Source organism: Harpia harpyja, chromosome 16, assembly GCF_026419915.1.
Source record: "Harpia harpyja isolate bHarHar1 chromosome 16, bHarHar1 primary haplotype, whole genome shotgun sequence".
NCBI lineage: Eukaryota > Metazoa > Chordata > Aves > Accipitriformes > Accipitridae > Harpia > Harpia harpyja.
The window spans coordinates 32,291,172-32,312,492 of record NC_068955.1 but is presented as its reverse complement, the minus strand read 5'-3'; the positions used below and the strand labels follow the sequence as shown (position 1 = coordinate 32,312,492).

Below are 21,321 nucleotides of genomic sequence, written 5' to 3'. Positions count from 1 at the left end.
GAACTAATTTTAATATAAAGCGGGGATAGGTCATGCATATGTATAGGCGTATTAGAAAATCTTATGTATATGTAACACTTGACTGTTTAAATTTGAAGTAAGTTGCTGTGTCAGGCGTGCACAACTTTGGCGGGATTACCCCCTGTGCTGCCCAGCGCTGAATAAACATACCTACTTTACAATCTCACTGATTGTGGAGTCTGTTTCCGCATGTCACATGGAATTCTCCTGTAAAACAAGCCCAGCTTCTTATTTTATAACTTGGCAGAGCTGACCCACAGATCTTCAATGTCTACAAAGCATCCAAAAGCCACTGTTAACATCAGAATTAAAACTTGAATTTTCTGTATTCAGGCATGTGCTTGATTTGTTGGCTGTTGTCACTAAGAGGCTTCCCTCTAAAAACTGCTATTTTTCTTCACCTGTGCAGCCCTCAGCAACAAGCCTTAAGCCATCCCTCCAGAGAATGAGAAACATTGTATTTGTGTATAAATTTTATTCTGAAAACAAAACCCAGCACATATAGCTTTGACAAGTAAGAGGAAAAGACTATGCAAAATACAGAATAAAATAAAATAAAAAAAAAAGAAGAGGCACTACCTTTTTTCTTCTTAGTCTAGGACCTGTCTCTGTGTGTACAACATGGAAGGATGCCTCAGGAAATCAGGGAAGTGAACAGGATTCCATTCTAGGTTTATTGACATTTTTCTTTTTAAACACAAAACAGAACCTAGCAGCAAAATTCAGGCTTGGAGAGCTGCAGTCTCAGCTCAGCTTGTCCTCAGTTTATGCACTATGAGCAGGCCAGAACTTTGCTGGAATTGGGATTACAACTTTTTTTTTTTTAAAGAAAGAAAAGTGACTGCAATAAGGGAAGGAAGAACCATTACCGAACCCTCGTTCAAGGGAGGTTTACCTTGTTATTTCAAGTCTTCTTCCCAACTCCAGCCTACCGTCCATTCACATCTCCCCAGTTTTTCCTTCAGCCTCTGCTGCTTGCACCTCCCTCTTTTTGGATGGATTGTGTCAGGCAGAAATCTCTCTTTGTTATTCGTACCCAGTTCTCACTCGCTAGCTGTTCAACTTTTTATTTCTTAAATCAGATAGGGTGTTTGTGATCAGTGCCTCCCTTTAACTCCACAGCCTGGGTATCACCTCCTGTTGTCTCCTCATCAAAAGTCTCAAACCGATGAACGCTGCCGCTGAATACAACTCCCTGGTTCCTCACCCCTCCAACCCCCCCACGCTGCGGTGGTTTCAGCTCTCTCCTAGCCTCATATGTTACTACTGCTGTGCAGGAAGACGCTTATTCGATTCACTAACCTAGCCTTGTCGGGAAGCACTTTAGCAGCATCCTTCCTAGCACTAACACGCAGGACAGAAAGACGACCATTTGTTATTAGCCTAAAATTCCTGGTTGAGGAAGGGGTTTGTGGTGGGACAGTCTGGCTATTTTCCCTTTTTGGTCTTTGCGGCGTTGTTGGTCTTGGCCTTCTTCTTTGCTGACCCCTTGGTCTCTGGCTCTTTGCGCTTGGCTGACGTGATGGAGCCCGTCACCTTGAAGAAGTCGTCCAGCCGGCCCTGCGTGCTGCCCTGCCGGCTTTTGCTCAGCCTCTTGACCCCGTTGCGGATCCGCTCCTCATTGAACTGCTTCTCCCCGCACATGAACTGGACGAGCTGCTCTTCATTCGGCTCGGTCCACTTCAGCTCAACAGAGTCGGGGTTGACCACATCAGGCTCTAGAAAAAGCTTCTGCGCCTCTTTGTGCAACCAGTTCTCAGGCAGAGGGTACTTCTTGGTGTCTATCTGCTGAATGATCTTCTCAATGGTTTTGTGCTCCTTGATGAGCTCAACAGCACGCTTGGGGCCAATGCCACGGATGCTCTCACAGTAGTCACAGCCCAGGAGGATACACAGATCCACAAACTGTTCCCAGGTCAGGTCTAGATCCTGCAGAATACGGTTCAGGTGAAACTCCTGGATGGGCAGCTTCTTTGTCTCGCTGGCAGTAAGGTGCCGCATCAGGACGGGACTGCCGAAGGTCAGGCAATCCATATCTTCCGTGGCAGCTGCGTAGACCTTCCCAGCCTTCACCAAGGTAGCGCAGCTGGCTTCAGCCTCCCCCGGCGCCTCCACATAGGGGATGCCCATCAGTGTTAGCAACCTCTTGCACTCATCGGTGTGCTGCTGGGTCACCTTGACCAGCCTCTTGCTGTACTTCTCAATGTTGGTCTCCTCTCCGGCCTCCTGAGCCTCCTGCAGGTGTTTCTCAGCCTCAGCCCGGCGCTCAGTTCGCTTTGCCAGCTCCCCCGATTTCAGCTGTGGGGGCTTGCCGTCAAAGACGTAAACCGGCTTGATGCCGTTCTCCACCATGCGGATGGTCCGGTAGAACATGCCCATCAGGTGGCTTGTGGTCTCGCCCTCCTCGTTCTGAAGGACTTCAGCTCCCTGCCGCACGGCGATCAGGAACTGGTAGATGCTCATGGAGGCATCTATAGCGACCTTCCGGCCAAAGTAAGACTTGATGTCATTCTCCCGGATGGCACCAGGAGCCACATCGGCAATAAGCTTGGCCAGGCCATGGATTCCCATCCTGGGGAACAGAAAAGGGGATGTTGGGATCAGCCTCTGCACACGCACGGTGCTGGGGGTTAACAGCTGGGCTGTGGGGGGGGGCGTACCCCCTAAGCAGGGGTGATCAAAGGGAGGTGGCTGCTTCCCTTGCAAACCATTACCCCACAGGCTGCAGCCTCCGCTGGCTGCCGTTACCCTGCTTCCAGCCTCAGTCTCCCTCAGCCCACCATTATCCCCCTACTCACCATTACACCCCCACCATACCATTATCCCCACTTCTGACCTCAGCCTCTCCCAGCCCAGCCGCAGCATTATAACCATCCAGGTCCCATTATCCCCCCCCGTTCTCACCTCCCTGTTTCCTGGCTCCACCATTACCCCCCTACCCACTATTACTTCTGGCCGCAGCCTCCCCAGGTCTGCCATTAACCCCTCCTGCACCCCCAGCACGCCATTACCTGCCCCTCCTTCCATTATCACCCTCTTCCCACCTTAGTCTCGCCGGGCCCGCCCTTCCTACCCCCCCTCCTCAGAGCCTGCCATCATCCTTCTCTTCTAATCACAGCCTCACCATCACCCACCCCAGCCTGTCCCAACCACTATTATCACCCCCCAGGCCTGCCTCAGCCTCTCTGGCCACCATTATCACCCCCCAGGCCCGCCTCAGCTTGCCCCAGCCTCCATTATCCCCCCCAGACCCGCCTCAGCCTCTCTGGCCGCCATTATCCCCCCCCTTCTCACTTCAGCCTTCCCCAGCTGCCATTATCCCCCCCTTCTCACCTCAGCCTGCCCCAGCCGCCATTATCAGCCCCCAGGCCCGCCTCAGCCTCTCTGGCCGCCACTATCCCCCCTCCAGCCCCGCCTCAGCTTGCCGCAGTCGCCATTATCTCCCTCCCAGGCTCGCCTCAGCCGCCATTATCCGCCCCCCCCCCCCAGGCCCACCTCAGCCTGCTCCAGCCGCCATTATCCCCCCCCAGACCCGCCTCAGCCTCTCTAACCGCCATTATCCCCCCCAGACCCGCCTCAGCCTCTCTAACCGCCATTATCCCCCCCCAGACCCGCCTCAGCCTCTCTAGCCGCCATTATCCCCCCCCTCGACCCGCCTCAGCCTCCCGGGCCGCCATTACCCCTCAGCTCGATCCCGCCACCGCTCCCGCTCTCCGCCGCAATGCCCGCCGGGAGCTCGGCGGAGCCAATAGCGAGCGGCTCCCGCTCGCTCCGCCCCATCTATCCCGGCATCCCCCCTCGCTCTCCCCTTCCGCTTCCGGCGGGAGCGGAGCGGGGAGCGAAGGCGACGTGTCGGAGCGGAGCGGGAACCGGGCGCCATGGTGAGGGGCCGGGGCCGCCGTGAGGGCTCGGGAGCCGGTCCCGGCCCAGCCCAGCCCCGCCCCGTCCCCCAGCGGTGTCGCTTACCCTTCTGCTGTCTCCCCGCAGGAGCTGGAGGCGATGAGCAGATACACCAGCCCGGTGAACCCGGCCGTTTTCCCGCACCTCACCGTGGTGCTGCTGGCCATCGGCATGTTCTTCACCGCCTGGTTCTTCGTGTATCCCCGGGCTGGGGGTCGGGGGACAGGGGAGCGGGGTGGGGGGTTCCCTCACCTTGCTCTGCCTCCGTTATCGCCTTAACCCCCGGGCTGCAGCTACGAGGTGACTTCGACCAAGTACACGCGGGACATCTACAAGGAGCTGTTGATCTCGCTGGTGGCTTCGCTCTTCATGGGCTTCGGCGTCCTATTCCTGCTGCTGTGGGTCGGTATTTACGTCTGAGGCCCGGGCGGAGGAGCACCGGTACCGCCTTGTCGATCCCTATGGCTGTAAGCTCCCCGAGGTCTCAACTCTGCCTGTGTCTGGGTTGGGGGGGGTCCTGGAAATGTAGCCCTGTCACCCCCAGTCTTTACAAAAACCACTTTTCTTCACGGGCAGAGTTAGGAGGTACAAAAGGCTGTGCCCCCATCCTGGCAGCAGCCTTTGGGCTGAAGCATGGCAGCTGCTGCCAGCTGCAAAGCAGCTGTTTGGTAACTTAGCTGGAGAGGGCTTCTGTGCCCATCCGTTAACTGCAGGCAGAACTGGCCTTCGTCCCCGTTTGAGGCAGTAAGGAATCTCGCACGCTGGGTATTGTCCTGCGCTCTGGGGCTTTAGTAGCAGCGGAGTCTGGCCCTGGGGAATGCTGTCTCACCGACCTCCTTCATCTCTTGTTTGGTTCTAGGTGGGAAGCCCTGCGGAAAGTCTTTTTGTATTTCTTTTATACTTCAACAACAAAGCTCGTGTCAGGTGTGGGCTCTGCTCTTGTCGAGTGACTTCTGCCAGCCCAACAAACCAAACCTGAATAAAACTGGCTCTGTGACGCACCTGCCTTCGGACTCACAGTTTGTCTTTTAGGTGCTTTTTTTTTTTTTTTACCTGGCTTTTCCAAACCACTTTGGTATTGGCACAAGACCCAAGGCCACGTGCCTTGGGATGGGCCCAGTGTTTATCATAGACTTCCAGAGCTGTGTATGCCCCGAGGGGTTTCAGTGCCACCTCGTGCCGCTAGACCCTAGAATATAGGTGCTTCCTTCTTCTTTCTAAGCCTGCTTTTATATCCCTCAATCTTTATATCCCTTCACCCTCTTTCTGGAAGGCTGTGCCCATTCTCATCCTGAGCCAGCAGCTTCGTGGCTCAGCAGCACAGGGGAGAGGGGCAGGGACTGCTCCGAGCTGCTTCGCTTACCATCAGCAGCGCGTGCTGGGGACCTCCTGCGCTAGAAATGGAGCTGATAGAAATGCCCAGTCCCGCTCTTCAGCCAGGTTCCGTGCTCCTGCGGCACGCGGATGGCGGCCGTGGCCGGGTTCGTGTACCGTTTGGCCTGGGTGAAACGGTGCTTGCGGAATGGTCTCTGGCCAGGGTTCCCAGGTAACGCGCCGGTGCGGCTGCTCAGGTGCGAAGCAAGAATGCTGCTTGGCTGGTGGGCACCGCAGCGGGTGACACAAGCTGTGTTTGTGGGAAATGAGGTTTTGGGAGGAACGCTTGAGAAGTACAGGACAGAATAATCTTGTAGCTGGATGTGCCCTTCGGTTAAGTAGTGAATTGCCTATAAAAGAGGAGTCTGTTTATGGCGTGCGTAACTATTTTTATAGGTAGCTTTGAATTTGTAGCCCAGCTTTCAAAGCAATTAGATTTCAAAATCAGAAATTCAACAGGTAGCTTACAGATTTAAAGCCCTAATTTCCTGTTTGGGAAGGAAGCTTTCCCTCTGCGGATGCCTCTGGATCTGGCTCTGACCTCTGAGCCGTGAGCAACAAGTTCTTTTTTTATACCTGTTCAAAAGCATGCTACGTAGCAGTGAGCAGCCACAGGCTGGGGCTGTTCTGACCCTGACCGGATCCTGCACGGGCACGTCTGGAAACTCCCACTGATTAATGACATGGGGGTTCCTCCATCTTTTGGGAAGCAGTTTTATAGCTACTGAACTGAAAGACTGTTATTTCATAGCAAGGGAGGAATGCGCCAGGAGCCGTCCTTGGATACAAAGCAGTATTTATATATTTATTTATATGGGCATATTTACCTCCAGCATAAAACAAAGTCTAAATAAGCCAAACAAAAAAGTGGGGAATCCGGAGACTCAGCACTCAAATTCAGCAAAATATAAATATAAATCAGAAAGAAAGGAGGGAAACCACGCTTGTTCCCCACAAATAAAAACCAATAATCAATAATACCTGCTAAGAATGCAACTCTACAGACTTGCTGGCAATATACAGTGATTAAAGCTGTGACAGCAACATTTAAACCAAACAAATTAGTGCTTTACTTTTTTCTTAATTCTTGCAGTGGTGGCATAGTCTCTATTTACAGGCTTTAAGCTCTAACAGTAGGACAGAATGTTTGTGAATTTGCTTTTGAAACAAACTCTGAAACAGCCAAACTTTGGCAAGTGGCCTCCTTTCCACACTTGTCTTCCTTCCTGCCAAGAATGTCTAGAGAGATGAAGCGTCTCGTTTCCAGCGGAAGGAGAGGGTTTTCCCCAAGCTGTACGGCTGGAGACATCGGCTCAGAGCTCCCTCCGTCTCATGCAGGTAAAGGCCTGATTGTTAACTCTGTTACTGATTGGGGATGGGGAACATGTCTTCAGTTAGGGCAGAGACACCTTGGGGGGAGTCTATGCAAACAGCTGTTTCCGTGGGCTTAGAAGCAATCCTGTGACCCTTTAATAATTACAAAACCCTTTTGAGTTGGATTCTGCCTTGCTGTGCAGTGGCTGGTGGATCTGGCATACGCTTTGTGATACACTTTAAGACAAAAGATGCTATTATTTGCGATATAAGATGCTAAAAACTGCATTCTGAATCCCTCTCCTCTTTTGATACCAGGGATTGCTGTCAGCCCGCTGCTGCTCTGCTGTGAAACAGCTGTATGTGGGTAGGGCCGGCCTTTGCACTTTAGGTGTTGCCTCGTCTCCGTTCTTAAGCTAACTGGCCACCGTCTTTGAGGCACGCAGCATTTTATGCACATGTAGGAAACCACGGTTCCCTCATGCAGTCCTGTCTGCAGAAAAAGGCACTAGAGATGTTCCTGTAGCCCTTAGGCACTTGGTTTGCCAGGGGCCCTTGTAAACCCCATAGCTAAGCATCGCAGGGACACCTGAGAGACTCCCATCTCCTCTTGGGCTACTGCTGCTAGCACGTTTCTAGTGATTGATTGATTCCTCCCCTCCAGGAGTGGCTTTCCCTGCAGTGGGGCGAGATGGACTTGTGGGTCTCGGCAGACCTTGGCCAGGACCACCAGCGAGAGGGTGGATTGGTGGTGGTGATTGCAGGCAGTGCTTTCAGCTCTGGCCCTCACAACACTGCTCGTTACCTCTTCAGGGGCTAAACGAGCACACAGGCATCTAGCCCAGCTTGACAATACAAGGGAAAACGGCAGGTCTGAGAAGGCTGCCTCTCACTGAGCAGATATGGAAGAGCATGTGGCATCACTCACCTGAATAAGGACTTGCCAGCCTGGACCACTGATTGCCAAGTGGAGAATAACAGCTGCCAAGAAAGTAACTTCCCAGTTTAAGGCCAAGCAAAAAAGCTCAGGGCAGGTAGAGGGAAGAGTGCTGAGCGGCCTCGCCGGATAGCTACATCGGAGGGTTTCCTTCCCAGTTGCAGGGAGAAACAGAGAATCCTGCTGAGCATGGAGCTGACCTGCTTGTGCGTGGCACAAGAGACCTCTGTTTTTTCCGCTGAGCTCCCCAAAAATCTGGTAGTCCCCTAGCTTCACTCCTGCTTGGCTGCCTGGCGTTGCCTGCTCACCTACTGGTTCCTGCCTGCCCAGGCTTCAGTGCATTTTAGTAACTGGAGAGCATCACCAATGTATAGTTAAGTGTTTGCTGCCTGTAGGCATACAGTAAGAATGAAGACCTGACCTCAAAACTGCCCTACAAAGAGCGAGCCTTGCCTGGCAGAGATGCCAACTCCTAGCGATGTCGCAGGGAATTGCAGGGCTGTGGCTGCTTTGCTGGGACAAGCTCAGAAATAAGTTCTGAGGAGATAAAACTGCTCCCCAGACTGGGGGGAGAAGGCCACGTAGGGTCCCACGGGATGTGCACAGGAACCACCTATCTGGATAAAAAAATGTCTTTGCAGCTTGTTTCTTTGGAGCAGCGGAGCCAGCCACGCACTCCGCAGTGCTGGTAACACCACGGCCTGCAGCTGGCAAAGGGAGGGATCGCTGCATCTGTCTCCACTGAAGGCAACAAAACGCAGCAGCCAGAGCCTGATGCAGTTTCCCAAAACCAGTTTGGTTCGAGTTGCCTGCGTCCAGTGGGGGGGCTGCAAGGGGCAAGGTGTGCTCTTTGAAGCCAGCTTTAGCGTGTGCTTCAGAACTGGTGAGTGGTGTTTCCCCCTCACTGCCCTTCCCCAGCAGTGGCTGCTCTTTCCTTAAGAGAAATGCATCTCAGACATAAGAACCTGGTGGTGGCTCAGCCTCCAGGAACGCAGATGTCTCCTTTTTAGCAAGAGGTGCTGGAGCAGGACGGGGAGGAGGATGGCGCGCTGGTCAGTCAGTCTGACGTGTCCCAGCACCGCTGTAGCAGTCAAGCTTTAATGTGGAGCTTAGCAGTGGCCCCCTTTGGTTTCCTATTCGAGACACGCGTAGCTCAATAGGGACAGAATTAAGAGACCCATTTTTATACGGCTTAAAAAAAAAAAAAAATTCAGTAGTTTAGCAAGTTAAGAACTTGTAACAGTAAAATACCCAAAATACACTCAACATAACTGCTTTCCGAGAACAGTGACAGCAAGGGCCCACAGTCGCTGCCATTCCCCGCTTTGTGGGAGAGGATCTGCCTCTTCAGTGCCTGGCAGAGGTCCGTTAGCCAGGGGGTGCAGCGAAGCCACGTCACACGTCCCCAGCGACTCAGCCTTGCTCTGCAGGGCGTACCGGGCTTTGCCAGTGGTCTCACTTCTGCACATCTGGGCAGAGGTGGCCGCGTTGACTTGAGAGCTGACCAGGCAGCTCCACACACTGCAAGAGGCTGCAAGCTGCTGCCAAATGAAAAGAAACAAACAGGTCCCATGACACTTAACGCAGGTGACTCACGGTAATTTTTCTCCCATGGGTTGATGGCAAGTGTCCCCACACATGGTTTGGCCTGGGCACAGCCTCAGCAGCATCTTTAGTGGGGTTCTTGAGTTTATCCATCCAGACCTGGATACGGTGAAAGTTAAAGAGTACAGCGAGGAGGGGGACAGGCAGGGTAAATGTTGAAGCTGCACCTTCTCTTGTCCACAGAGGACAGTCCGTTTGCGGGTCCTGGGGTCTCTGGGGGGTCTGTGGAGTGGGGCTGCGGGGGATGGCCCTGGGCCAACTAGAAGGAACAGCAACTCCAGTGTACGACTTCCAGTACGTCCAGGCACAGCCTTCCTTTCCAGGCCAAACTCCAGCGTTTCGCTCTTGGAAAGGGCTCCAGTGTCGAGCAATTCCAGTGTTGTGAAGAACTGACGTGGCACATCTGAGACCTCCGGGCCAGTACAGGATGGAGCTCCCATCCGCACTCTGGGATGTGGCAGACCCGTCCACGTTCAGTTCAGTGTAATGCTTTCAAATCCAGTGTTGCAAGGGGAGGGAGAAGCGACGGAGGACACAAACGTCCCCGTAAGGGAAGGAGAGAGATGGTCGGGGCGGCGTGGGATGGTGGGAGTCGGTGTGAGGTGAGCCCAGGAGGTACCACAGGGCCGGTTGTGTTCCTGTGGCTTAGGTCCTATGTTCTGCGTGTGCTGTGCTTCAGTGCCTGCGTCACCAGCCACAACCAAACCAGCTCCACGCCCCATGTGGGAGATGGGGGTAAGGTGGGGCTGGGGGCTAGTGGAGGAGGGCGTAGAGGAGTCTCCCCAGTGTCACCAGTCCCCCTCCTCTCTCCAACCAGAGGGCACTGGTGCTGCCAGGACTCACTCACAGAGCCAGTAGAACTGAAAATAATAGTCAGTGAAAAGGTGTCCCATCTGCTCAGGAGCAGTGCTGCAGTTGGCTCGGCCCTGTGAGAGAGCGAGAAAAAGAGCTTACAGAGAGGGGTAGGACGCATGCTCCGAGCGGGGAATTGTGTCTGAATTAAGTGCTGGGGCAGAGAAAAATCATCCCCCCACTACCCATGTAACTGTGGAAGGCAGCGGCCACGATGGAGAGGACTGTGGAAGGCTCTCAGCGCAACGTGGCTGCTAAACCTGCCATGGTCCCAACGCTCTTCTGCCGCTCAGCCCTGGACAAGAGGAAGGACAAAGCAGCTGCTGGTACTCACAGGCTGTGCTACTCTGAAGTGGTAGGTAAACTCCCGGAAAGACATCATCACAAGAGGCCAACGGTGCGTTGTTTCCTGGGGAAGAAAGTAGAATAGCTGGGATGAGATCGGGGCTGAGCATCAGGGGATGTTCTCCCAGCCCAGACTGGCAAGGAGCCACACAACCCTGCGCTGTCGAGTGGAGGAGCAACCTCTCCAAGGTCAGCAATCGAGCTGGACCGAGAGGGGCAAGGAGGCACTCGAGGGTAAGAAGGGTCTGAGGCAGGCTCCGGACATGGGTCGGGTGGGATGATTTCATGTGAGTGACCACATGTACCAGGTTTACAGACACCTCCCTGTTGGGGTTGCAGGGATGTCTGAGGGTCGTTGACATTAGCCAGTGCAGAGTACGGCTATGTTCGAGCACGAATTCCCTCGAGCAACTCCTGTGCTGCCCATCCCAGGCAGCTGTAGTCCCTTCTGGAGGGATCAGCGTTGTGCTGGGGTGACGCAAGGCGTGAGGATTTTGTGAGCCGTACCCTCCCTCCCTACCTGTGCGTCTGTCGCATCAGCGGAGCTGTTCCTGCTCGCGGCATCCTGGCAGGGGTCACTGGAGACAAGGCCACAAAGGAAGATGGACACCGCGGAGGAGGAGCTGGGGAGACAAGACACAGTAAGACCCTGCTGTCTCTTCCCCAGCTCAGGCAGGAGACACCGTGGCCACACGGCACAGCGTCCAGCTGACTTCAGGGGTACCGAAACACCTAAGAGATGAGCCCCGTCCACTCACTTCATCTCCAGGGTCAGGTTGGTGTTCACTGCTGTGAGCTGGTTGACAGGGATGCGGTAGGTGAAGTTTCCAGCCCTAGGGACACAGAGAGAGCACTGGACCTCAGCACAGCATTTCAGGCAGCTGTGTGATGGCCAGGACAGGACCCAAAGTCTCTGCTGGACCGAGACTTCAGAAGGGAGGGCTTCCCAGGCTAGTTCCCAAGGATGAGCTCATCACCAAATACAATCTTCCTGCACTCTGAGCGAAGGACTTGGAGCCCCAGCTCCTCTGCCCAAGGAGCAGCATGGGCTGCCTTGGGGTGATGGCAGAAAACGGCCCAAGGCTCCAGGAGCTGCCCATCTGCTGCTTCCCCCGGAGCTCCCACCAAAGCGCTGGCAGCCGGCCTCGCCTCACTCACCTGCATGCGTCGGCGGCTGCGCAGTACTGGGACTGGATGGCCATATCGATCTCCACGATCCGGACGGAGTGCAGCACTGGGCTTGGCCCTGCGGGTGGGAGAACTGACTATTTAGGAACAGCGAAAGGATGGCAGCTGGGGTACCCTGAGCGAGAAGGGCTGGAAGGGATGCCTGGCACTGAGACCACCTTTCCTCATCGCCCTGTCATCAGAGAGGGGGTCAGATTGCTGCAAGACTGCGCTAACACCATGTCCAGGCACAGAGAGCCAGGAGAAGGGGTGCCCCAGACTATGCCAATGGCTGGTCATCGACACTCCTTTCTCTCTGCTGCCAGCATGACTGAATCTGTGCATTTCTTCCACTAGATCTCATTTAGAAATGGCCGAGCAAGCCGAGATGGGGGTAAGAACGGAGATGCTGGTACAGCAGCCTCAGGAGGGAACCAGCAATGGGCTAATATGGCCAGAAAGTGTAGGGCAGCATGGGGGAGGAAGGGCAGGGCTGGAGGTTGAACCTGGCTGCACTGGGAGAGCTGGGGGCAAACAAGCTGCAGGATGGGGACACAGCGAGAGCTGCGGAGGACGGATGAGACCCAGTTGGTTGAGGATACCCCAGGAGAGAACCCAGGACCCCGGTGCTGCTGCAAGGGGGGAAGAAGATGGGGTCCACCTACCATCTGTGCCGGGATCCTCCGTGCGGGGCCACTCGCTCACCGGCTGCTTGATGCTGCGCTGCTGCCGGGCCTGCCCCAGCGGGGAGTTGCTGCGGGAGAGCGAGAGGTTGGAGATGTACTTGGATTTGCCCTGGATGTGGGTGAAGGGGGAGGAGGGGCTGGCATTGGGGCTGCCGAAGCTCTGAGACCTGTCAGGTGTCTTTGGCCACTTGGTGTAGGAGGTCGCTTTCCCGGTGATGCCCCTGGATTTGGCTTTGATATTTGTCACTGGCAGGAGTGAGGTCTGACTTTGGTCTGTGAAGAAAAGGGAGAGAAAGGTTATGCTGAGGCAGGGAGAAGCTGGCAGCACTCCTGACCTCTGGGACCGGTGCAGAGAGAACAGCTACCAGTTCTGGGTTTGTCCTGTCCCCGTGTCACCTCCCGTATTACCCTGCTGGGAGCAGCGGAGGCTTCCCAGCCTCTGTGCGTGAAGGGGCTGGAGGGATCCTCGCAGCAAAGGGAAGCTAGAGCAGGCTGTGGGCACAAAGAGGGGGCACAGCCCTGTACTCAGGTAGGGCACAGTGTTTAAGGCAAGATTAAGGCATGACTCCAGGGGTGTCATGGCTCTGCAGCGACTGCCCAGGGTGCTGCTCCTCCTGCAACAGCGACGACGACGGAGCAAGCGAGCTTGCAAAAGCCCAGCTTGGGCAGCCAAGAGGCAGCACACCTCCCGGCCTGTCAGAACCCTGCTCAAAGCAAACAGAGGAATGAGGTCAGACTGCAAGGTACGGCTGCTCGGGCACGCTGGCCAGCCTGGCGTAGCCTCTCGTGACTTCGTGCTGGCAAAGCAGGCAGCTCCAAAGTCTTTCCAGCCCGCACTTACCCCTGGCAGCATGATCACGGATGTCTGAACCATGCCACACGGGCAGCAAAGGCTGTTCAGCCTGGCAGTCCCGCTTTGCCCCGCAGCTGCCTGCTGGAGCAGTTCTCAACCCGGGCAGTGGGTGCGGAGGAAACCAGGCACATTTTGAAGGGCAGGCTGCACGTCCTTTTCATAACGTGCAGAGGTAAGACACGAGGTGAGACGGGGCTGGGCATACGAGGTGACGCAATGGTGAGACAGACCTCGGTGTTGTCCCAGCACCTCCTGGGTGCCTGGGCTGGTATTTACCTGTCCGGTTAGTGGCATGAGTGGGGCTGGTCTCAGAGAGGGCAACAGAGGAGACGTTGGTGGGAGCAGCAGAGCAGCACGTGGAGAAACACGGCGGGCTGAAGCAGGCTAGCACGCTGTGACCAGGTAAGCCGAAGAATAAGTCATGTGTGTCCTCTGTGACTGCAGGGCAAAACAGCAGGGACATGTGGAGTAAGTCAAGGGGAGAGGCATCTAACAGGAGCGGCCACCAAGCACCCCTGGCATCCCTTCCACAAAACCAGAGCCCTCGGACCTCCCAGCATAAAGACAGCACAGTGCCAGCAAGCTCCTGGCACGGAGGAGCGGCCACGTTCATCACCCTGCACCACAACCCATCGTCGTGTGCGTCTGCCAGGCCCCCTGCCCTGCTGCGACCTACCCTGGTGCGTGGGGGTCCTGCCGCTGGCTCCGTCCGACGCAGCTGTGGATCGCACCATCTGCGTTTTATCAAAGTTCTGGCTTGACCTGAAATGCAGGAAAATATGGTGAAAACCTCTACCACAGGGTACAACAGTGTCACTTGTACGTGAAGAGAGAAGCGGCTGTAGCAGTGAGTGGAGTGACGGGACCAGGTACACGAAGCAAGAGCAGACGTGGAGAGCGCAAGGGTGAGGAGGAGCAAAGACTAGAGTGATGTGGGAAAGGCAAGGCAGGAGAGAGGCACGCAAGCCGTGAAGACAGCAAGGAGGGCTAGGAAATGCCACAGCAGATCGTGTGGCAGTCCCACGTCTGGCAGGGATGAGTCCCAGCTGGTTCAGAGGACACCAGCCGTGCTCCCTTGATGCTCACTGTGGAACAGGGTGTACTCAGTGGACTTGATTTCCAACAGTGATCCCTGGGGTGGATTTATGTGCTCAGGTCTTAACACGTTAGGCTATAATGGGCTCCAAGCATTCACCATTCCCTAAGGGAGATGCCCCTTATCTCTCGGAGACAGACTGTTCCTCACCTTGTTTTTCAGAAATACGAACAATCCCACCCAGATTCATCCCACATAATTTCAGTTATTTCACTGAAGCTACTAAGATCTGAGCTGAGGACACCACAGTCATCTCGCGAGGGTAAGGCAGATGTGAAAGCGGAGGAACCGCTGCCTGGTGTGTTTTTCTCCCCCGTCTGCACAGGAGCCCGGAGCAACACCACTTCTGGGCACCAGCTACCGCCTACAGAGATGTGGGATAAACCAAGGCTCTTGCCTTCATACACTGTAGCTGTCCACTGAGCAGAAATTTTTACTGAGTTCCTAACAAAGATGTTCAAGATTTTACCTGTCCAGACCCTGCCCAGGCATAGGAGCAGTTCAGTTTTATCCATCCCACAGTTTGCTTGTCCTGTACCCGTGTCTTGCCTGTCCCCTTAGCATTGCTCTAGGTTTCTCAAAGATAAACGGAGATTTCATTTATTTAGAGAAATCAAAATACCACTTTGTCACCCGCACAACTTATCCTATTACACGTATTTCTTTTTCTGGTGAAAGGAGACACAACGCCAGTCTCCTGGAGGGAATGTGGGCACCAGCCTCTGGAGCTAACCTTCATCCCAGCCAAAAACCTACCCCTGTCCCTCATGTTCCTCCACTGCCTCGTCAACACTTACCATGCATGGCTTTATCTTGCATTCCACAAGCAATTAATTTTTTAATAGCTTCCTGTGAAACACTCTGATGTGGTGTTCTTAAAAGAATAAATTAATTGTGCCTTCCACCGCTTTTTATGCAGTGTTTTGTTCAAAGGGTGCTGATAAACAGGTAGGGCCTGTTTTCCTTTTAAGGGAAGTATTTTGCAGCAGCCCTGCAGATCCCATTAACTGAGGTGCTTTACAGGTCTGTACCTAATGAGTGACTCAGCCAGCCTTCCCTGTGTCAGTACCTTTCCAAACATTCCCAGGGGTGATGGCTCATAAAAAGAAATAATTTAGGGTTTTCTTCTGTCCCTCTTTTGCACAGTAAGCTGTCCTGTACTTGAGAGTGACCCTCCACAATAAAGCTACTGGCATATGAAGAGAGGGTAGGAACATGTCTTTGGCTAATTCTTCAAAGTCTTCATTCTTTTTACATACTCCCTCCACTCCTTTCAGACTATCTGCTCCTGCTCTACCTGTAGTATGTAATTTCTTTATTTAGCCTTTGATTACTTGGTTCTTCAATCTCCTAATCCTAATTTCCCCTTCCTGATGGGGTCCATAATCCTTCCTCCTGGCATCCCACTTGCTGAGGTATATTCATATCTCTTCCTTTGCTTTCAATTTTGCTTAAGATTCTTGGTCTTCTGTGGTGCAGATGGAAGAAAGAAGAGGAATTGAGAGAAGGGATGCAGCAATTAAATAACAGTATAATGAAACAGTAACATACCGTGGACAGAGAGCGACCGGGACCCCAGGACCCCTGTGCCGAAAGAGTGCCAGGAGACAGGCAGTGGGCACAGCAAAAGAGCTACAGGGCAGTGAAGGGAGACGGGAAGAAAAGGCAGGTCGGTAGAAGATGAGGAGGACAGGGGGGAATGAAAGAGGATATGGAAGATAATGGAAATGAAAAGACAAGAATGGGAAAATAAAAGACAAAGTGGAAAGAAAATGGGTTGGATGAGAGATGTAACCAGAACAGGAGGGAGAGAAATAGGACAGGGAGAAGAGAGAGAGAAAAAGAGACTCGTTATCTGGTAACGCGAGCTCCCAAAGGAGTGAAGTGTGTCAAAACTGAACGCCCAGCACAGGCTGCCCATGTGCACGCTTGCCGGGTTGGGGCTGTTCCCTCAATGCTCTCTCCACACTAAGGACACTGTCTGCAGAGGAAAACTCTTGCCTAGTACAGACTGGTCTAGCCCCACTGCAATCAGTGGGATGATGCTGTTTTAGTGCAGCTGAAGAGGCATCCAAAGAACATTCAGACTGGCCACGAGTGGATATGTGAGTAGCCAAACAACAGGGTATTTTCTTTTTCCTCTCTGTTCCTCACTTCTTGCTCCAGATAATTTAACTGACATCAGACTTGGATGTGTGGATGCATTTGGTTGGCTTTACAGCTTGACTCACTGGAACCGTCCTCAATAACCCCACAGCGGCTGCTTTTTGCGTTTCCGACTCCCCCGGTGTCACCACATCCCTCCCACAGAGCCCAGAAGTACCTACCCGTCGATATCCACAAGGTCCTCTTCACTGCGCAAGCTCAGCACGTAGAGCGTGGACATGGACACCACGCTGGAAAGAAAGAGAGAGGTACAGGCTGAGGACGGGCACGGGGCAAGGGACGTGTCACAGTACTGATCTGCTTCCAAGGGATTTCAGCCCATGAAAGAAGCCGTAGGTCCACAGCCCCTCACTACACACCCCACAGATGGCATGGGCCAAACGGATGAGCTGGAGCGAGACAGTGGAGGAGCGGCAGCCTGGGCGTGCGGTCTCACCTGAATGCCATGATGATGACCAGGGCAATGATGGTGCCCTGCAGGAAGCGCTGGCTGATGCACGCCTGTTCTGGGACAACCGACGGTGACTGCAAGAGAAAAACCCCAAGATCAGCTCAGGAATCCTTACTGCTCTGGCCTCGCACCGATCTCACCCATCCCATCCCAAGCTCTCTTCCAGTTCCCCTGCAAGCCCTGAATCCCCTCAGTGCAGAAGCCATAAACGTCTTCGTTAGGCATGGACAAAAAGGAAAGAGAGATCATGGAAATGGGAGCAGACAGGGTGACTCCCTCTGCAGCATGTGTAAGAAAACACATGAGGACCACGCAGACGACTGTTCCCAGAGAGGCCACCTTCCCCTGCACAGCGTTGCTCCTTCGGGAGCAGTCTCTTACCTTGCTAGCTACTTTGTGGGGCCTCTTTTTGTGGGGCATGCTTCCCGCACGGCTGAACTGGCTTCCTGTTTGGCTGCAAGGAGAAAGGAGGAATGGAGGTGAGCTGTGCAGGGACAGCACTCGGAGCGATTCCCAGGCAAAAATGTGATTCTCTGCTGGGGGAGAAATCTCTGTGTGGCATGACAGTCACAAATCCTTGTCACTTCATCTGCTTGGGGGTAGGTGCAGTGCTGGTCTGTTGCCCAGAGAGCCTGAATTCTGCCCCCAAACCTGCGTAAGCTGACCAGGGTCAGGATGATGATTTTGGAAGCATGAGAAACTCTTTGCCCTGAGGAAGTCACTCACTCGCTCTAGGGAAACGTGGAGGTAATTTCGTACTGGGTTTTTTTGGTCTGGTCTAAGAGCAGGCTGTTGGTATGTGTATGCCAGACCTGTCTCACCAATCTCAGCTCCTTGAATCTACCCCAGGCCAAATGACAACTGCCAACGCCCCACCGCTCCTCCCCATCTCCCCTTTCCCAAACCAAGCTGTCACTCAGGGCTGCCTGGGCTCAAAAGAAGACATCCCTTCTGGCTCCCATGCCCTCAGTATGCCCATACCTGAATGCCCCAGAGCTCACGGTTGACTTCATGCTGTCCAGCCGCTTGAGCTTGGCCAGCTTGTGACTCCACCTCTCCAGCTCATCGATGCGGGTCTCCAGGTTGTCTGTCAGTTTGCACAGCTCCTTCACGGCTCCCACGTTCTCCATGAAGATGCGCTCCTGCCAGGGAAGAGGTTGGCAGTCTGAGTGGCCTGGCACGTGGAGGCACTCCTGCTCCCGTGGATCTGGCCACCCTGGCTGCTCTCCCATGCCCTGCCACAGGGGAAAGGCTACACAACACCCAGCTCTGGGGGTAGGGAATCATCCGACACGGCGCATCTAGATCTCTACAGCCCCTGGATACGAGAACAAGAGACACCCTCTTCAAACCCAATCAAAACAATAAATGTTGGTGCAGGATCCCTGAGGTGTCCTGCTGGTGCTAATCCAAAGAGTCCTCCTCAGCCACGAAGGACAGACACAAAGTCCCCATCTTCATCAGGAGCCCTTGGTCAAATCACGTAAGCAATGCTCTCCATCTACGCCTTCTCTACCCCTCGCTCTACAGTGCAAGCTGCTGGAGTTATTCTGCAGCATTATCCAACAGACAGTTGATCCCGACCAATGGAGAGCCCAAATCCAGAAGCCTCTGGAGAGCAGCCTTCCTCCTGCAGCCCCTCTGGTAAAGGCAGGGTGTTCCAGCACAAGCATCTCCCTCTTGCACAACTGCAGCTACATCCCACGTACTGCTGCCGGCACTGTGGTATCGCCCCTGCCCCTTATCCACCCTCGGGCTCTGCCACTCCACTTCTCCATACAGAGCTCCCTAAGGCAAAACATGTCCCTGGTGTGCTGGTCCAGCACTATGCTCAGAGGATCTTGGACACCATGGATAATTTGTAGCAGTGGGTAGATGCCTCTTTGGGGAGCTCAGCTAGAGCAGACCACACAGCTTGCTGCGACAGACTGTTCTGCAGCGTGCACCAGCTCCTGTTGGAGGGCTGATGCTGAGCCGTGGCCCATGGAGGAGGGCTGTACAGAGAAACAAAGGACAGCAACGGCCTGGCCACGTGCAGATGGGACAGAAAAGGTTACTCTCACAGCTACTGCTAGCTGGTGATGTAACTGCAGGGATCTAGGCTTCCACAAAGGAGAAACAAGGCACTAAGGTCAGTCCTGGCCATTCCTACTCTGGGCAGAGTGATGCAGGAGAGAGGTGGCAGCTTTGGGAGGCTGTCCCCTCGATGTATGCTACGGGAGGCTGTCCCCTCGATGCCCAGAGAAGCAAGCATACTGCCACAGGTTACAGAGAGGTCAGGCAGCCAGGTGCTCTGGGTTATCTCGACATAACCACCTTATCTTATCCAGAAAGGAGAGATTATGACTAAGAGCCTCCCTACAGGAGGCTGCCAACAAGGAGCCCTTCCTGCGGGAGATGCTGCCAACTTTCACCAACATCAGGCTAGTTCCTCCCTGCTGGTGTCTGCTGTCCACCCAGGGCCGCTCCTGACATCTGAAAGACCAGCCAGGTCTGAAACTCATACGGGTGGTGTTGGCTTAGAAACTTTTCCCAGGCATCACAATTTCCCTCTTCCATTTTCAGCCCTGCAACTCCCTTGAGCCAGGTTCAACAGCTTCCCAGCCCCTCCTGCCCCCTTTGGGCTGCCACTGACCTTGTTCACCACCAGGAAGTTCTCCAGGGTCTTCCCGTTGGAAAAGACCAGGTCCCCGGTGTCCTTCACAGCTTCAGGGAGGATCTCCTTTACCTCCTGAGCAATGACACCTATGTGGAAACAGCGCAGTGGGTCAAGGTGGTCTGGGCAGGGCTCCTCCTGCCACAGCTCTTTCTCCAGCCCATGCGGTCGTCGGCAGGACCCCTGTTCACTGGGGACGACACAAGGGCTGTCCTCCCTTCACCCCAGCCTGTGCGGGGCCAGGCAGGGCTCGTTGGAGCCCCCATGGCCCCATACAGGCTCAGCAACAGAAGAGCAGAGGCTGTTCAGACAAGGCTGGTTCCCAGATGGCGTGGACAGGGCTATTTGCATCACCCCGCTGCAGTGTGTAGCCGTACCCCTGGAGAGAGGTGGGTACTTGGAGAAGCCTTATCACAGAAGCCCTATAAGCCACCTGTGGGAAGTGCCATGTTCTTTCCTGCTCGCTAAAGAGGGAATTTCATTAGATGCCTAAACTTCAGCGGGTGAGAAGCCCCCTCTTTGCTATCCCATGCCTGGGGGGCTGTCCCCGGGCAGGGCTGGGTACAGCTGCCAGGAAAGGCAGGGCAGTGCCGCTTCGGCACCACGAACAAAACGCCGCTGTAGGTTGCAGAACGCGACGTCCAGCACTGCAGACGCAAGCGGGTCACCGTGGTGTGACACAGGGTCCGTACCTGTCTCAGAGGTGTTGTCAATGCCCACTGTGGCCGCAAACTCGGGCTTGTAGTTGTAGTGTACTAGTCGCATACGGGAGATCCTCTTCAGCTGCTCTGTGGTGTCCACCTGGGACAAAACAGACACGTGCAACTCCTAAGCGGGGTGTTGCTTCTTAAGTTCCCATGACACTGACTCCAAGCAGCAAAACCCACTACGGCTCATGGTAACACCTTTGTGAGACAGCACTTCGTGAGACAGCCCTGAACCCTGCTCAGACCAGGCACTGGGACGAACAGCATTTGCACTGGGGTTAATCTCCAGTTCTTGTCACTGGGCAAGTTCCTTGGGTAGTGAAGCCAGGCGGAGGCTGAGTCCCGTTGCACAACCAGGCACAGGACTGAGGCAGTTCTCATAAATATGAGACATGATTATACCCAGCTTTTCTGGACAGGGACGGCCAGGTGAGAGGACTTCAGAGCAGAGCTGAGCCTCTCACCCAGGCTCTGGCAAGCCCCAGTGTGCTATCTGATATACTCACCTGTTTCCAGGTTTGTAACTTCTGTGTTTGCTAGTTCTGGCTAACAGTGGAAGAGTCAATATTCCCTAAGACACAGTGGACAGGCTGTGTTTGGGACAGACAGGGACAGACAGACTACCAAGGCACTTCCCATCTGGTCAATAGGAGCTCAGGTTGCCCGTAAGGACTATGTCAAAATCAGCAGCTGAAACAGGTTCACGAGGACACTCACACTTTCTGTGGTACCTCTTCAGACCCCTGATCACCACAAACCTACGCTGGTTTGCTTGGCTCTTACCTCCTGGATGTCCTCCTTCACTCGGACATCTGAAGGGTGCATCAGCGAACCCATGACCTTCACATTGCCATGGACCACGAGGGCTTCATCGGGGCGGTCCGTGTTGATGCCAACCCGACCGTGGTGAAAAACAGTATCAGGGAGCTGTGCCCGCTGCCAGAGCACATCGCTGTCACTCTCAAACTGGCCAGGGTTGGAGGCCTGCGGAGAGACAGGGTAGTGGGGACTGAAAAGCAGCAGTAGCAAGACCAGAGGGAGAAACGCTGCAGTGCTGCTGGGCAGAGGCACTCTGAGATGTAGACGGAGTGAGGATGTCAGGAGAGCCCCACAGACCCATCCCTCTATGCGCGTTGCAGAGGCACTGTATAGCAGGAGAAGCCAGGGGCAACAGATGGACATCAGAGAGCC

The 21,321-nt window shown here is 54.4% G+C and overlaps 3 protein-coding genes across 11 annotated transcripts in view; 1 reads left to right on the top strand and 2 right to left on the bottom strand.

Moving 5' to 3' along the window:
- Nucleotides 1–672: 672 nt before the first annotated feature.
- On the bottom strand, nucleotides 673–3,784 carry FEN1 (flap structure-specific endonuclease 1). The gene is made up of 2 exons (XM_052811996.1): nucleotides 3,702–3,784; nucleotides 673–2,593 (listed from the first exon to the last, which is right to left on the bottom strand). Exon 2 carries the CDS (start codon nucleotides 2,590–2,592, stop codon nucleotides 1,450–1,452), a length of 1,143 nt encoding a protein of 380 aa, XP_052667956.1. The 5' UTR covers nucleotide 2,593; nucleotides 3,702–3,784; the 3' UTR covers nucleotides 673–1,449.
- On the top strand, nucleotides 3,782–4,922 carry TMEM258 (transmembrane protein 258). Of its 2 annotated transcripts, none has more exons than XR_008238846.1 (4): nucleotides 3,782–3,902; nucleotides 4,009–4,118; nucleotides 4,215–4,402; nucleotides 4,781–4,922. XR_008238846.1 is itself a non-coding variant. In XM_052812046.1 (4 exons), exons 1-3 carry the CDS (start codon nucleotides 3,900–3,902, stop codon nucleotides 4,339–4,341), a joined length of 240 nt encoding a protein of 79 aa, XP_052668006.1. In that variant the 5' UTR covers nucleotides 3,784–3,899; the 3' UTR covers nucleotides 4,342–4,388; nucleotides 4,781–4,922. The 2 variants fall into 2 exon arrangements, 1 of the variants encoding a protein (XP_052668006.1); XM_052812046.1 differs by having other exon boundaries at nucleotides 3,784–3,902; nucleotides 4,215–4,388.
- A 1,152-nt stretch (nucleotides 4,923–6,074) lies between these two features.
- The window catches only part of MYRF (myelin regulatory factor), a 67,802-nt gene continuing 52,555 nt past the window's right edge, over nucleotides 6,075–21,321 (bottom strand). For 6 of the 8 annotated variants that reach the window (XM_052811947.1, XM_052811939.1, XM_052811941.1 and 3 more), the window contains 16 exons: nucleotides 20,914–21,114; nucleotides 20,116–20,224; nucleotides 19,403–19,512; nucleotides 17,749–17,909; nucleotides 17,149–17,221; nucleotides 16,753–16,841; nucleotides 16,478–16,546; nucleotides 15,702–15,782; nucleotides 13,731–13,816; nucleotides 13,331–13,492; nucleotides 12,181–12,474; nucleotides 11,507–11,594; nucleotides 11,107–11,181; nucleotides 10,869–10,971; nucleotides 10,338–10,412; nucleotides 6,075–10,077 (listed from right to left, as the gene is read on the bottom strand). In XM_052811947.1, the coding sequence (XP_052667907.1) occupies nucleotides 9,991–10,077; nucleotides 10,338–10,412; nucleotides 10,869–10,971; nucleotides 11,107–11,181; nucleotides 11,507–11,594; nucleotides 12,181–12,474; nucleotides 13,331–13,492; nucleotides 13,731–13,816; nucleotides 15,702–15,782; nucleotides 16,478–16,546; nucleotides 16,753–16,841; nucleotides 17,149–17,221; nucleotides 17,749–17,909; nucleotides 19,403–19,512; nucleotides 20,116–20,224; nucleotides 20,914–21,114 (1,863 nt within the window). In that variant the 3' untranslated portion in view covers nucleotides 6,075–9,990. The remainder of the gene's footprint in view (nucleotides 10,078–10,337; nucleotides 10,413–10,868; nucleotides 10,972–11,106; nucleotides 11,182–11,506; nucleotides 11,595–12,180; nucleotides 12,475–13,330; nucleotides 13,493–13,730; nucleotides 13,817–15,701; nucleotides 15,783–16,477; nucleotides 16,547–16,752; nucleotides 16,842–17,148; nucleotides 17,222–17,748; nucleotides 17,910–19,402; nucleotides 19,513–20,115; nucleotides 20,225–20,913; nucleotides 21,115–21,321) is intronic. The other 2 variants (XM_052811943.1, XM_052811942.1) reach the window with 2 other exon arrangements.

What these genes read in the sequence shown, in the direction of transcription:
- FEN1 (XM_052811996.1), bottom strand. Translation starts at nt 2,592, where the DNA reads ATGGGAATCCATGGCCTGGCCAAGCTTATTGCCGATGTGGCTCCTGGT.
- TMEM258 (XM_052812046.1), top strand. An exon ending in TTCACCGCCTGGTTCTTCGT is followed by an intron (nt 4,119 to 4,214) that starts GTATCCCCGGGC and finishes CCCGGGCTGCAG; the next exon opens with CTACGAGGTGACTTCGACCA.